Genomic DNA, 15,975 nt, shown 5'->3' on the forward strand with positions numbered 1-15,975 from the left:
TCATGTAATAGTGTGAATGTTTTGTTCCTCAGTTTTGTTTCTAGAACAGTCCACAGTACCTCTCTCTTTATCATGAAATTAAGAAACACAGTTAGATAAAAGAGGTTTTATTTTTTAAAATATGAACAGTGTGTTTCACTTGAACAGTGGCATGTTTGGGAAAATATTCAGATTTGGTTCACAATATCTTGAAATCTTCATCAAATACAAAATGTGAACAAAAGGCATATCAATATCATCTGTGTCAGATCTGAATTTGTTTCATGAGAGCAAAACTACAAAATCCCATTAAATAAGGAGATTGGCATATCAAATAACTTGCATGTATCTATCTTTGATAAGGTTCCACAAAGTAGAGCCAAGTCAGAGTATGTGGAAATGGCACAAGTAGCAAACTAATTACAAAATAAAAAATAGAGTAGGGGTGAAAGGTAGTTCCTCAAACTGCTAAAATGTGTGGAGTGATGTTCGTTAGGATTGATGCTGGGTACACTGTTTTTCACCATTTATGTAAATGATTTGCACTGTGGAATCAAAAGTAAAATGTTAAAATTTACAAATGACACCTTTATTATGAACTGAGGACAAGAAGTTAACAAAACCATAAAAATGAAATGGGTAGAGAGAGAGAGAGAGAGAGAGAGAATTGAAAAGCAGAAAAGTTTTGCTTCATGTATAGAAGACCACTCGCTGTCTTCAGTACTGTAAATAATCATTCGTAATATAGAAAAAATACAGAGACACTGGAGAAATTTGAATTGCCAAAACTGAAACCAGAATTGAGAGGTCATACGTATCTGTAAAGGTTAAATAGGCTGGAGTTGTTGTCCTAGAAGGTCACCCAATAGAATTTAAGATTATGAAAGAATTTGAAGGGAAGATGTGAAGGGGTGCTTCCTCTTCTGAGGGAGGGGGCGCAGCGGTGCAGGGGGCAGGGTGGTGTACAGTACTAAGGGCCACAAACATGAGATCATTACTGATACATTCAATCGAGAGATGTTTTTATTGAGAGAGGAGAGAATGTGAAGCTTGCTACCACAAACTGTGATTGAGGCAAATACTTTGAGGTGAATATTTAACTAGAAGCTGAATAAATATATGAAGCTGAAAAGAAAATAGGATATGCTGAAAGGCTGAGATGGAAAGGGATGGGAGGAGGCTCCTGTGGAGTGTAAAAACTGATCGAGCAGGTGGGTTGAATGATCTGCTCTATGCTGTAAACACTTCATAAATGGAGAAATCTTATCAAAACTGCTTTATTTTATTCTGACTGTTCCATTGTGAGAGTTATCGTCTGTCGCTGAGTGACATTAGATGATGCTCAAGCTCCAGGACCAATTCCTATCAGGTACATGAAAATATAAATTAAACAATGTTGGTAACATCAGTGTCCATTCAGTGCATGTGGAGCAGGCTATTGGCCAGATTCCCTTGATTCCCCATAATTGAGCTGTTCTATTGGCTTGACCTCTATCTCTGCCAACCTCCTGGCATAGTCCCTGTAACCATACACAAACTGCCACACTGAGGTGGGCAAGATCTCTTTGAGATGCTGCCTCTGCCGGTGGCCGTAGACCTTCCTGACTGCCACCCGGCAGAGATCCTGAAGAGATGGTGGCTCCTGGCTCAGGGTCAATAGGAACTCCCGGTGCTGGCGGAATTCTGGGCACAGCAGTCCGCTGGGCAGTTGGCCCCCCTGCCCGCCGGTAATCCGCAGAGGACAGGAGAGGCTGAGCAGTTTTGCCAGCAGATGGCTGCACCGGAGGTTGGGCCTGCGTTCCAGGAAGAGGGAGAGAGGTGACTCACCCAGCTTGGTGCGCAGGCCCAGGTCAGCGTCATGCTCCAGCAACAGGTCGATGAGCTCCTGTCGTCCCCCAAAACATGCCTCGTGCACCGCTGCCCTCCCCTGCTGATCTTGGGTGTCCACACTGGCACCTGCTGCCAGAAGGACCCGCACACAGTCCAGGCCAGCCCCGAGCTGCTGCGCCCCTTTGCCTGAGGCGGCGCAGACGGCCAACTGAAGCGGAGTGCTGCCACTGCCCACCACCTCGCTGTTCACTCGTGCCCCCCGGCCCAGCAGCTCCTCCACCATGCGCTGGTCCAACAGCCCGCTGGCCATATGCATTGGGGTCATGCCATGATGGTTAGCTGTCTCTAGGTTGGCACCATACCGTGCCAGGATGGGCACTGCCCGCCAGGCCCCATGGCGCACAGCCAGATGCATTGCTGTGTCCCGACTCCTGGTTTGGGTGGCCACGTTGATCTGTGCCCCGTGTTGGCACAGCAGCTGCAGGCACTGCTCAGCCCGGCTCTGCATGCCCGCCATAGCTTTCTCAAACTTGGTCTTTGGTACGATCCAGTCTTGGATTATGTTGGGCCAGTGGACAATGATCAGATGCAATGCTGTTCGGCCCAAGGCATCCCTAGGGCAAAGAAAGAGAAGAGAAACCCATGAGAATTTCTACAAGAGGAGATTAATATTTTTGTAAAATGCTTCTCACACTGCAGCATGTCACAAAGCATGCCAACTGAGCATTTTTGAATTTTAGTCCCTGTTGGAACACTGGAAATATAGCAGCAACTCCCACCAACAATAACATGATAGTGATCAGATAATTTATTCTCGGGAGTTATTGATTGAGGAATAAATATTAGGCCTAAGAGAGAGAAAACTCTCTTACTTAGTTGAAGTCACAACCATAGGATGCACTTGAGAGGGCAGTCAGGGCCTCAGTTTAATTAATCCTTCATATAAAACCAATGCTACTCTGGAATATTTTTCTTTTTGAATAGGCAAATGATTTGTCATATCTCAAGGAATCCCATGCATTTTGTGCCTGTAGTATGATTTGTCACTCTGGTATTGTTCAGTTTAAGAGGTCGAGGAGGTGGTAAAAATGCCTAATTCTGGATAATAACTTGCAACAGTAATTTGATGTCAGTGTGGGGTAGCACTCTTGTATTTTAGGTGAAGGTCTGAAAGGATGGTACTGTAGAGACAGGATCTCTCATCAGATTTGAAAGGCATTGGATATGTACTTGAAGTGTATGAAGCTGCAAGGTGACAAGGCCAAGAGCTGGAAGGTAGGATTAGGCTCGTTAGCTCTTTCTCAGCTGTTTAGTTTCACAATTTCTATGAATGTTTGGGTTAAAGTTAATCCCAAGCAAAAATATGAGCACAGCAGCTTGGTTGATGCTCTACTGCATCAGGGTGTGCCACAGTCAGAGGTGTTATTTTTTGGATGGCTCATTGAGATCTCTTCTACCCGCTTAGGTGGACCAAAGAGATCCTCTAAGGGTCTATTTTGGAGTTCTGCCTAGTATCTGTGATTCATACATCACTAAAAATAAAATATTGATAATCTGGTTATTGCTGTTTGTGGGAATTGACTTTGGTATGCTTCAATCAGGGCCAGGATTTATTGCTCTTGAGAAGGTGATAGAACATAGAACAATACAGCGCAGAACAGACCCTTCGGCCCTCAATGAAGCGCCGACCTGTGAACTAGTGAGCTGCTTTTCTGAACCACTGCAGTCCATTTGTTATAGGTACACCACCATCCTGCAATTCGTTTTGACCCAGTGACAGGAAAAGATTGGTGAACTATTTCCAAGACAGGATGGTGGGTGACTTGGAGGGGAACTTGCAGGTGGTGGTGTTCCCATCTATCTGCTGCCCTGGTCTTTGTAGTTGGTAGCGATTGTGGGTTTGGAAGACGCTGGCTAAGAAACCTTGGTGAACTTCTACAGTGTATCTTGGAGTTGATACACACTGCATTGGTGGAGGATAGCGAATGTTTTTGGAGTTTGTGCTTTGTCCTGGATGATAACAAGCTTATAGAGGGAATTTGGAGATATACTAATCTGGGCAAGTGGGGAATATTCAATCACACTCCTGACTTGTGTCTTTTGGTGGAGAGACCTTGAGAAGTCAGGAGCATTCCCACTTAATTTTCCCTACTAATTTTCTTTCCAGCTACATGGGCCTCTGAGGTCAGTGTGTGGCAGCAACTTCCAGAATCAAAAGTCAATGTTGCGATCCACATTGGAACAGCAATTCCCTGTACGCAGAATGTTGGAGTGTTTGTACAGCCATGCATCTTGGAGGAAATACTGCCAGTATGTGTGTTACTCGCTGTAAGCATTCCAGCCTCTGACCTGCTCTTGTAGCCACAGTATTTATATGGCTAGTTCAGTTCCACTTATGCTAAACCCCATGATATTGATGGTTCAGGATTTGGAGATAGTAATACCATTGAATGTTAAAGGGCAATGGTTAGATTCTCTTATTTTGGAGATATCATTTGCATGATATGAATGTTACTTGTCATTTTTCAACCCAAGTCTGGATATTGTCCAGATGTTCCTGCATATGGACATGGATTAGTGCTAACATTGTACAATCATCAGTGAATATTTGTGTCAGTAGGAGGATAATTCATTAAAAAGATGTTTGGGGCTGGAAAACTACCCTGATGAATGCTTTCAGTGACTTCCTGGAGCTGAGATAATTGCTCTAACAGCCACAGACCTCATCCTTTAGACTAGGTATGATTCAAAACAGCAGAGATTCTCCTTCTCCTCCTCCCCCCACCGATTACCACTGACTTTAAAGTTTGCTAGGATTAATTGATGCCACACTCAGTCTAGATTCAAATTGACTGCTACGATTTGTATATTGCAACAGGTCTGTACTCTTATTTGAAGCAAAACTATAATTGGCTGTAAAGCACTTCAGGCTTCCCTGAGAGGTGATCAAAGGTCCTGTGTAAATGCATATTCCTTGTTTTACTATCATGGCACAGTCGTGGTTCAGATTCGGTATACATCAATTCTGTTCCTCCCAGGCCCCTTGTCCTATCCCATCCCATTTAAAGAGCTCTCACAAACCACTTGAGAACTATCAGAACCAATAGAAACATTTAACCTGCATCACTTACCTCTTTTCTACATCAGCCTTTAATTGAAGTAAGCATTGTAAACTCTTTGCCTTTCTGTATGTTGCAGCCAAGTGGATTGGAAGGATAGCTAACCCCTTAGGATGATAAAAATATATTACAGGTCTTATCTGTTTTGAAACATATTTCTCAGAAGTTATATTAAAATAATTCCATTTCCTTGAAGTCAATTATTTTATTCGATGTTACACAGAATATATAATGCCTAATATATCCATTTTTGCAACATCTTTTGCCTTGAAATCTTAGACTTATGCTGGAGAATGAATTCTTGTGTGAGGTCAATCCTGTAATGAGATTCAGACCATAATAGTCACATCAACTAGCTGTATATCTGTGAAAGTGAAAGCAGGATGGAACTTGATTCCATCCTATCTGTAAATGTGAACTTACCAGCAGGGGGCATGAGCAAATGTAGGAACTTTGGTTGACTATTTCTGTATAATTCTCTTCCCTTTCCCTTTTATCACATTTAAAGTGTGAAACTTCATACATAGCTTTACTCTTTGGAGTAGGCAAAGTACTCTGACAATGCTGTATTTGCCTTTTTAGAGGAACTGTTTCAGTTTGAGCCACACCTGCAGATCTCCTTATTAAGTAATTTGTGTATTTGAAAAGAACTAAAGAGCTGACCTTAACTCTTTGGGGTTAGCAAATCAATGGCATCCTGGATTCTTGACCGTTTGGTGCATCAAACTGGGACTGAACATCTTTCATTTAAGTTAAATAAGATATATCCTGAGGGCAACAACTTTACGTTGTGGACATCATCACCAAGATACCAAAAGCAGTTCAGAGACTTTGTGAAGATGTTATTGTTCAGGACATTTACAGATTGTTAAGCATATCGCAAAAACCTTAGCATCTTGTGACTTTCTGTTTTATAATGCACCATCAACCAAAGTCATCTCTGTCACCAGGAGAATTGTATAATAGGATTGAGATTTAAGGTTGCCCAGTCACCTCTTGTCCTTGACTGTATTTTTGAGCTCAAGGCCTCAGCTTGGTCATTTCAAAAGGAGGTAATTAAACATTGGTAAATTTTTTTGAAACAGGATTAGGCCATTTAGCCCCTCAAATCTGTTTTGCCATTTAGTGTGATCTATGACCTAAATCCATATACCTGTCTTATATCCGCAATACTTTTGAATAAGAGAAAAAATATCTATGTCGATGTTAAATTTACAGTGAATCTAACATCAATTGCTGTTTGCAGAAGTAACCAACTTCTGTTGCTTTGTGTGTAGAGATTTTTCCTAATTTCGCTTTCGAAAGATCTGTTTCTAATTTTTAGATCATAACCCCTTAGTTCTAGATACAGTAGAAGAAGTATTTCTTTCTACTCTAACTGTTCCCCTAAATATCTTGAAACTTTTGACAATTCCTCCTTTGTCTAATAAATTCCAGAGAGTACAACTTTTCCTGATACTTTAATGTTGATATCCAGGTATCATCCTGAAAAGTCTACACTTCACTTCTAAAGTGATTGGCAAAAGAATCATTGTAACATGATAAAATTATTTTTATGGAATGAGGGGTTTGGATTTGGATTGGACTTCCTGGTATGGTGGTGTGAACATTCAATAAGAGCTCTCTAAAGGGAATTGGATTAATAGTTGAAGGAGAAAATAAGTACCGAGAAATGGAGAAAGAATAGAGCATGGGACTAACAGGATTGTTCTTCTGAAAGTACTGACACAAGCTTGATGGGCCAGATGTCCTCCTATGGTGTATTGGTGGATGATACTATGATTGCTCCTCCTCTATTGTTATCAAGTGCAGACTTGTTTTTCCCGACAATGTTTTTATGTGAAATGTGGGAAGGTCCCACGTTTCATCCTACATTCCAAGGATGTTTATTGCCAGGTATGCATGGGATGCAAATTCAAATAATGTGGAAGACTAAATAGAACAGTCAGGTCATTTTATGGTCAACCACTATAGATTTCATGTAAAACCTCTGGTACACTTGAAGTAAAGAAATGTCTGATTGAATCACTGAATTTACCTGAGCTGGAAGTGTGGGGAATAAGGTACAGTTTTTCCAGATAGTAATGGGATCATTGATTGGATGGACCTTCAGCAATCTTTTGATATTCTCTTGGTCTCCTTTCATAATGGCATCATGAAGCTTGGCATGGAGATCATTAAACTCGGCCCGGCATTCACACATATTTTAGAGGATTTTAAACAAAGTGACTTCAGGATCAGAACATTCCCTACTCTCTCATTCTTCAAGGAACTGATTTGTGGGAAAATTGCTTGTTATAATTTACATATGGTCAGATTGCGAGTCATGCACTTCTTTTGATGTGTGGTAAGAAGTTTCCTGTTAGGAGGGAGCAGTTGGAACCACAAAATTTTGATTTGTGTGGGGTTGCAATGGTAACTGATTGTGACGCCACAATCTTTACATTCTGTTTGGAATTTGGATTGTAACGTTACATTCTTGAGTTGTTTTTTTTGGTGAAAAATCAGATTAACCCACTGCCCCTTAACTGATTGCATCAAGTAACAAGTAGGCTGAATTGTCAAGTCATTGATTCTACCTAGAGCGTGTGGTCTGCAGCAGTGCAAGAAGGCAGCTCAGCATCACCTTCTCAAGGGCAACTAAGGATGGGCAATAAATGCTGTCCCAGCTAGTGATGCCCTCATCCCACATGTGAATAAAAAAATAAGAAATATCAGCCATCTCTCCACCAACTCAGTGACATTAATTATTCTGACATCTAACAGGAAAAGAGCTTTTCAAATAAATAGTTTGGTATATTTTGATCACTTTCTAACATCTGATCTGCTTGTTACAGTAGTTTTTAATAGACTCTTAAAGCACAGAGGAAGTCATCCCAATAGTTCCTTCAGAGTTAGCAAATCCTCTCCACCTTCTACCTGTGCTGTAAAGTTCGATAATATCATGCTACATGCTGTGCGGTCTTCCTAGTTCATGAATAAGACATGGCATAATTAAACTATCCTCACACTATGTTCTCTCAAAGCCAAGGAATATTTTTCTCCATGGGCCTGACTACCATGTTCGGATTGGGGATTTCGGCTTGGCCTGCAGTGACATCATTACCAAGGCTTCCGATCAGTCTCCGGCAGCAACCAAACTAGCTGGTGAGTATTGGAGGTCACAGACACATCTACTTCAGTGAAGCCTCTCCCCTTCCTCTTACATGAATATTTATAGCACTTTAAAACATTGTGTGACTGCTGGCAAAGCTTAGTCATACAAAGTTTTGGTTGTGAATGTTCAATATTTGGTTTGAAGTTTCATGATTTGTCCTAATTTTAAAAAACAGATTTCCATTTATAAGGCAGGATGTTCCGAAACAGTTTTCAGCCATTGAAGTATTTTTGACATATAGTCATTATTATAACATGGGAACTACAGAACCAACTCAAAACAAATTGTCTCAAACACTAATGTGATAATGACCCTGATATTTTGCTTTTGTAATGTCGGTTGAGAGATAGACATCGGCCAGCACACCAGGCAGAACTACCCAGTTCTTGTTTGAATAAAGCCGTGGTCCACCTAAGAGGACTGAAGGATTTTAATGTGTAACCCAAAAGACAGCAGTGTTGAATGTGAAGCACTTCCACAGTACTGTGCTAGGGTGTCTCTTTATTTTCCTTTGTTCAAAACCTTGAGAGAATTTGTTTTTATGCAGTGTCTTATCGCACCCACAACTAATGAGTAATCTTTTTGAAGTGATAATACTGTTGTCCTGTAGGTAAACAGAGCAAATAATCTGTAGAGAATAATGCTCCACAAAGAGCAAGTGAATGATTCACCATAGAATTTGGTTTTGGTTGTAATAATTGAAAGCGGAATACTGGCCAGGACACCAGTAGGATAACTGAATCTTACAAAATCACCAAATCTTTCAATTTTTCAGCCCATTATTCTGCACCAGCTCTTTGAGAACTCTCCAATCTGTCCCACTATTTCTCTTTAAAGTAAATGCCTAATCTTCCTTTGAAAGTTACTCTTGAATCAACTTCCAGCACCTTTTGAGGGTGTGCTGTCTAGACCTCTTTACTATTCTAAAAGTTGTTGGGATCTAGTCAGAAGTGCCTAATTTTTAGATCTGCCTCATCTAAAATCACTCCTGAGTGTAGCACTCTGACAGTGCAGCATTCTGTTTGAACAGGATTGAAATGACAACGTTTGTGCTGAAATCTCTGCAGTGTGGCTTTATCTCATGACCCTACTCAGGTCAGAATTGTTATGGCTGAAGGAAGAAAAAAATAATTCAACTAATAAAAGGAAAAACATCTAATTTGGAATTATATCTTCTTGTTTCACAATCTCAATTTCCTCACTACTGTTCAGCTGAATGCAAACAAAATAACTCTACAAGTTAATTTGGAATGCAACTACCTGACAATTAAGCCTTATCAGGGAAAGTAGTAAGGGAATGGATGTGGATGGAAGCTTATCCAGCAAAGTTATATGATGAGGACAATAATAAATTGAGCTATATTGTACTGAGTTTTTTTTTCTTATACTCTTATGCTGAGGGCATTTTTGACTTTTCCTACTTTCTATTAACTTCCAGATTTAAAGCACACTTCAGGAGTGGGGACTTGTCTGTATGCTTCCCCTGAACAACTGAGAGGTTCTTCTTATGATTTTAAGGTATGCACATCTCTTAAAATTGTAATCCCCCATTCAAATTTCAGTGTTTAATTGTGTATTCTCAGGACAACTTGTTAACTGATAGCTATTTACAGTTGGAATAAACAAACTGTGGAATACAATTTGGGGTGATGGAATGTTTTATTAAAGGCATTAAACTTGTGAAAATCTGAAACTCTTCCTGCTTCCTCAGAAAAGCTGCTTCAGACTGGCAGTCAACTGAGATTTTGTAAGGGTTACAGATTTAAGACAGGTAGATTGAGCTGTTGTTCAGTTAATAGACCGAATACAGGATGAATGGCTTCCTCCTCTTCCTAATTGGTGGAGAAACTACAAGGTTAGTCAGATTATCAGGTGTCATAACTCACTGGAGTAGGTAATGGACTGGAAATCAAGACCTACTGTTCCTGGAATTTGCACAAATGTGAAAATTTGATTAAGTCACCAAATTATCCAATTCTACCTGGCTGGCTGTCTTATTTAGTTTAAATGAATAAACACACAAGATTTTTTTCATTAATGAAAATAATTACTAATTGTAATCAAACTGTTCTTAACCAATGGCAAAAAGTGGACAAGTTGAATTAATAATTTGTACCATTGTAACTATAAATTCTGACCTTAAAAATTCCCGTATGGGGGATCCAAGATGGCGGCAATTTAGGAGGATCGCATTGCAGAGCTCTGCAGCACAAGTGGGATGAACTTCTAACCCACCCAACCCAGACCATTGCAATACTCTGCAATACTCTGGGATTCTGGAAAGGTTGTGGAGTTCCAGGAAATTGTTGAAAATCAACTTACCTGGGTTTTCGCCGTCCAAGGGTGCTGAAGGAGAGAGGAGGAGTGTCTGAGGCCGGGCCTGTGGCCCAGCCTGCAGGATCCTCGGACTCGATTACTTACCAGGCCCTGGTGAAGGAGCTTGCGAGATGTTGGATAAGTAAATAGAGGAGAAGCTGGCCTTGATGTCTATCATGCTGCAGAAGCATGAACAGCAGCTGGGAGACCTGGAGAAAAGGATGGATGAGGTTGAACACAGAGTCACAGTGGTGGAAGCTGATACCAGTTCCTTCAAGGATAGGATCCAGGCCTTGGAGGCACAGGTCCGTAATTTGCATGACCAAGTGGATGATCTCAAGAACGGGAGCAGGAGAAAAAATTGTTGGTCTGCCGGAGGATAAGGAAGGTGAGCGGTCAGTGGAATTTATTGAGGACTGGTTGCTGAAGTTCCTTAACTCAGAGGGTGGAATGCGAGGCTTGAAGATCGAGAGGGCTCATCAGGTCACAGCGCAGAGGTCAGGTCTGGGTCCACGTCCTCGCCCTCTCGATGCGGTTTCATCACTGTAGAGATAATGAGAGAATCGTGGAAGCTTCCAGAATCCAGGGGAAGGATCCGAAGGTCCTAATTTATAAGGGCTCTAAGATCATGTTCTTCCAGGACTTCTCAGTAGTGGTGATCCAGAAAAGAAAATCCTCTGACAGTGTCAAGAAAAGACTGAGGGAGCTTGGGATCCAGTACACTCTGAGGTATCCGGCGGTGCTTCGGCTCACCTTAGATGGAGCTGTACATCTCTTTGACACGTCGGAGAAGGCAAGCGACTTTGTGGACAAATTACCCTAATCTGAACAATTTAGTATGTACAAATAGTAGTGTTGTTTGGGTATGTCTTTGTTTTTCTCAAAAAAAAGGAAGTCTGGTTGGGGCTTTTTCTTTTTTTTAAATGGTAATAATCTGGTTTAAACTTGTTTGATGGCGGTTGAGATGTGTCTTTTCGATTTTTAAGTTGATATCCCCAAGGACGGGTGAGGTATTTACCCCCTTTTTATTCGCATTGCTATTCCATGGTATATTTCTTTCTTTTCTGCTTGGTTTGTGGCGCGGCTCTAGCTAGGAGATGGGAAAATGGTTGGGATGGCTAGATGCCTACTTATGGGAAGTTTATACCCAGTTCAGGTATTTAAATGCCCAGGTCACAGTCTTGGCAGTGGCTTGGGAAACTGGGTTTTGGGATGGGTAGTTCCCCCTTTTAGGCAAGGAGTGAGTTCCCCTATTCAGCGTTGTTGGTGCCTTTATATGTTGGTTTGCATTTTGGTTTTTGTTGTATATAACCTTTGATAGCTTTGTAGGTTTGTTAACTGTAGTGGTTTTGGTTTATGTAGTTTTTATGTTTGATGGATCTTGTGACACGAAGGCTCGGTGATTTGTGGTTTGAGTTCCTCCTCTCTGGAATTTAAATGTTACTGCAGAAGGTTATAGCGAATGACTTGATTAAATGGTGTACGTGGAATATCAAGGGGAGTCACTCACCAATTAAGAGGAAGAACGTACTTTTGAGTCTTAGAAAGGAGAAGGTGGATATTGCTTTGTTACAGGAGACCTGGATGATAGGGAGCATTTGAAGCAACAGCAGAATGGCTTTGATTGGGTTTACTTTTAATCTTTTAATACCGGAGGTAGGGGAGTGGCTATATTGATTAAGAGGAATTTCCCATTTAAGTTACTAGAGTGTGTTAAAGACACACACAGGAGGTTTGTAATTCTCAAAGCCCTGATAAATGGGGAAGAATATGGTGTTTTAATTGTTATTGCCCTCCAGCTCATTCCTTCTGATTTCTGGGAGATGCGTTGTCTAAACTGATCAGTGTCGAGTCCCGGCATATTATTTTAGCGGGAGATTTTAACTGTCTCATGGATTCCACAGTAGACAGGTTGCCCAAAGCTCCCTCGATACCCTCTGTACAAACTAAACAATTAGTAGATCTGTGTGGAACTAGAGGTGGTGGATGTCTGGAAGTGTCTCCACCCTACAGGCAGGGATTTTACATTTTTTTTTCCAGTCTGCACAGATGTCACACCAGGATTGATTTTCTTCTTCTGACCTCCATGGCAACACTGGATTTGGTGGCATTTTGTACGATTGGTAATATTACCACCTCTGATCACACTCCAGTCTACCTGTTGGTTAAGATTAAGGATGTTACAATGGGTCAGAGGCACCGGCGAATGGATCCCTTTATCCTCAAGGATAACACGTTTGTGGAGTACTTCTCCAAGAAATTTAGGGTGTTTCTACACATTAACTCAGGTTCAGTTAGTAGCCCATCCGTCCTTTGGGAAATTGCTAAAGCCTATGCCGGGGTTTAGTTATTTCCTACTCTGCCAGTAGGAAGCGGCAGAAGGGTGAGCAGCAATGTCTCCTTGAAGCACGGTTGAAGGCAGCCGAAAAGGCTTACTTTGACAGGCTCTTGTTGGTCAAACTACAGAGGGTTACGGCGCTGCAGTTTGCATTGAACTCCATGCTCACGCAGACAGGAAAGGAGGAGCTTACATTTGCAAAGCGAAGGTTATATGAGCATGGTGACAAGCCAGGCAACTACTTACCATCTCTCGCCAGGAAAAGGAGTGCCCCTAAAGCCATTAGGGAAGGGTCTGGGAACCTAACATGTGACTCTAAGAAGATTAATGTGGCATTCCAGAGATTTTACTCGTAAGTCATTACCAATCTGAGAGTTGTGAGGAAGGGGTGGGCCAGGATGGAGTCCTTTTTCAAGGATCTGGAGCTCCTGGGCATGATCCCCGAACAAGAGTCTTTTCTCAGTGCCCTCTTATCAGAGCAAGAGGTGCAGGAGGCTGTGAAGCAGCTTCAGAGTGGAAAGGCGTCCAGTCCTGATAGATTTCCCAGCAAATTCTTTAAGGAATTTATAAACATATTGTCAGGCCCAATGCTCAACATGTTCAATGACTCATATAGCCATGATTGTCTCCTGCCATCTCTAAGAGAGGCCAATATTTTGATTATTCTTAAAAAAAAGGGAAGGTCCCGGAGGACTGTGCTTCGTACAGGCCCATTTCACTCTTAAATGTGGACTTGAAAATCCTAAGACACTTGCGTTAAGGCTGGAGACTGTGTCACCTTCTATTGTTAAAGAGGACTAGAAGGGCTTCATAAAGGGCTGCAGATCCTCCAATAATGTGAGGAGGCAACTTAATGTAATTCAAGCATGTCAACAACAGTCAATACAGAGATTGGTGAATTCTTTAGATGCAGAGAAGGCATTTGACCGAGTTGAGTGGCTGTACCTTTTTTATAATTTGGAGCAGTTTGGCTTGGGCGAAGTCTTTATAAGATGGGTAACGGTTCTCTACAGTGACCCTCCCACTGCGGTCATCACCAGTGGGGTGCTATCAAGCAACTTCAACATTTGACCCCTTTGCCACTGCTTTTTACATTGGTGATTGAACCATTCATAGGGATCCCAATATATCAGCTCCAGAAGTGAGGTTAAAATTAAATAAGATTTCATTGTACACAGACAATATCCTTTTGTTTTGTCAAATCCAGCAGTTTCAGTGCCTCACCTGATACAATGCGTCAGTGCGTTTGGCACCTTTTAAGATTAATCTTGCAAAATCAGAGGCTGTGCCTATGGGTGGTCTTATGAAGGTGCTAGGTCTTGAGGGTGAATATCGATTCCCATTTAAGTGGCACAGTGGCGGGGGCGGCAGGGGGGTGTTTGTGTATTTGGGCATATTCATTACTTTAGTTCTGGATCGGTTGTTCAATTATTTGACAAGATCAAACAAGATCTTCAAAGATGGGAGATGCTTCTGGTCTCATGGTTGGGTTGGATAGTGCTTATTAAGATGAATATTCCCCCGTTTGTTGTATCCTAAATAGATACTGCCCCCGGACTTTCGATAAGCAAACATTCAGGAGACTGAACGGCTGGTTCAGCTCTTTTATTTGGCACCGTATGCAGCTCCTTATTAAATTAGTTAAACTGCAATTGCCTCACAGACTGGGGAGAGTGGATCTCCCAGACACTAAAAGCTACCAACTAAGCTCGCTTCTATCCTACATGAGTGATTGGGCTTGAGGGACCCTCTTTCAATATGGTTAAGTATTGAAACCTCCAAGGCAAGGTGCCCCCTTACCAGTTTGCTGTTTTTGGACAAAATGAGGACAGGTAAGGAATATTGCCATAACCCAATAGTTCTCAGTACTGTTAAAGCATGGAGGGCAATTTGGCAGAGGGAAGGCAATATTGACAAGATATCTTCTCTTGCACCTATAGTGGGTATGCTGGATTTTCGATCAGGGATGATAGATTCAGGATTCAAACATTGGGCAGCTAGAGATGTGTCTTGCATGGGCAATTTGTTTGAAGGAGACACAATGATGTCCTTTGATTAGTTAGCACGGATTAGTGCTATCTAACAGGGACCTCTTTTTCGTTTTTTTCATGTTAGTGATTTTATTCAAAAAAAGACAACACTTGACTGATCCCTACAAATCCAACATAGAGAAGAGGGTGTTCGGTGCTAAGAGTACACTTTCTGTCAGCGCTTTATATCATCAATTGGGGGGTGCCCCCTCAGATGAGTTCGATCAGCTTTGCAGGATGTGGGAGATAGAGCTAGGCGTTGAGATCTCCTCAGAGGCATGGGAAGATATTTGGGAAAATGCAAGAAACCTATCAATTTGCAATAGGACTCATGCTTTACAGGTGAAGATTCTCCACAGGGTCCACTTGGCTCTGGACCGTTTATCAAAATTTAAACCAGGAGTACCTTCAACATGTCCCAAGTGCAAGGTTTGTACAGGCACTCTTACCCATTGTCTCTGGTCCTGTGGTAGGCTTCAAACATACTGAAGCACTGTGGTGGGTGCAATGGAGGGGATTTTGAGTGGAAAGGTGGAGAAGAACCCAATCTCTCCTCTTCTTGGCCTGCCCAGTGTGTTCCCTGTAGATGCGCATAAGAAAAAAACTTCTCAACATCCTCACTTGCTGTGCAAGAAAAAATATCTTGTCAGGTTGGATATCCAAAAATCCCCCGGGCCTGTCTGGTTGGCGGAAGATTGTTACGAAGCACATCCCCTTGGATTTTCTCACAAATATGGTACACCACAAAACTGAGAATTTCTATAAGACATGGCCGCTCTTTTTGGAATACCTGGACACCAATTTATCTGCCACACTAATAAAGGCTGTTATAGAGCTGTAACGATTGTGCTTTGTGAGTCCAATATCCAGGGAGGAGGAACTGCAAATGTATAAGTGTTTTGTTTGGCTGAGTTGAGTTATTACTGTTTATTAGTTTGTTGTTGGTTATTATTTATTTTAAATAGTTAGGGTTTTTTAATATATATTTTTCTATATATATTTATACGTTTGTACATGAGGACGGGTTGTGTTCTTTCTCATTTTCTTGTGTTCTTTCTTAGTATTGTTTTGTATTTGTAATGTTGAAAATATCTATTTTTCAATAAAAATATATTTTTAAAAAATTCCCATACACATCCAAATAAACCCACAAAGAGACAAAATACAAATATTATGAAAGAAAGTAGAAATCAGAAACCATTCAGG

General features: G+C 41.4%; 1 protein-coding gene across 1 annotated transcript in view; it reads left to right on the plus strand.

Annotated features, from left to right (window-relative positions):
* The window catches only part of eif2ak1 (eukaryotic translation initiation factor 2-alpha kinase 1), a 52,365-nt gene that overhangs the window by 20,833 nt on the left and 15,557 nt on the right, over positions 1-15,975 (plus strand). The window contains exons 13-14 of the mRNA XM_072559802.1: positions 7,955-8,075; positions 9,524-9,603. Coding sequence (XP_072415903.1) covers positions 7,955-8,075; positions 9,524-9,603 — 201 coding nt within the window. The remainder of the gene's footprint in view (positions 1-7,954; positions 8,076-9,523; positions 9,604-15,975) is intronic.

This window comes from Chiloscyllium punctatum, chromosome 40 (assembly GCF_047496795.1).
Source record: "Chiloscyllium punctatum isolate Juve2018m chromosome 40, sChiPun1.3, whole genome shotgun sequence".
Classification (NCBI taxonomy): Eukaryota; Metazoa; Chordata; class Chondrichthyes; order Orectolobiformes; family Hemiscylliidae; genus Chiloscyllium; species Chiloscyllium punctatum.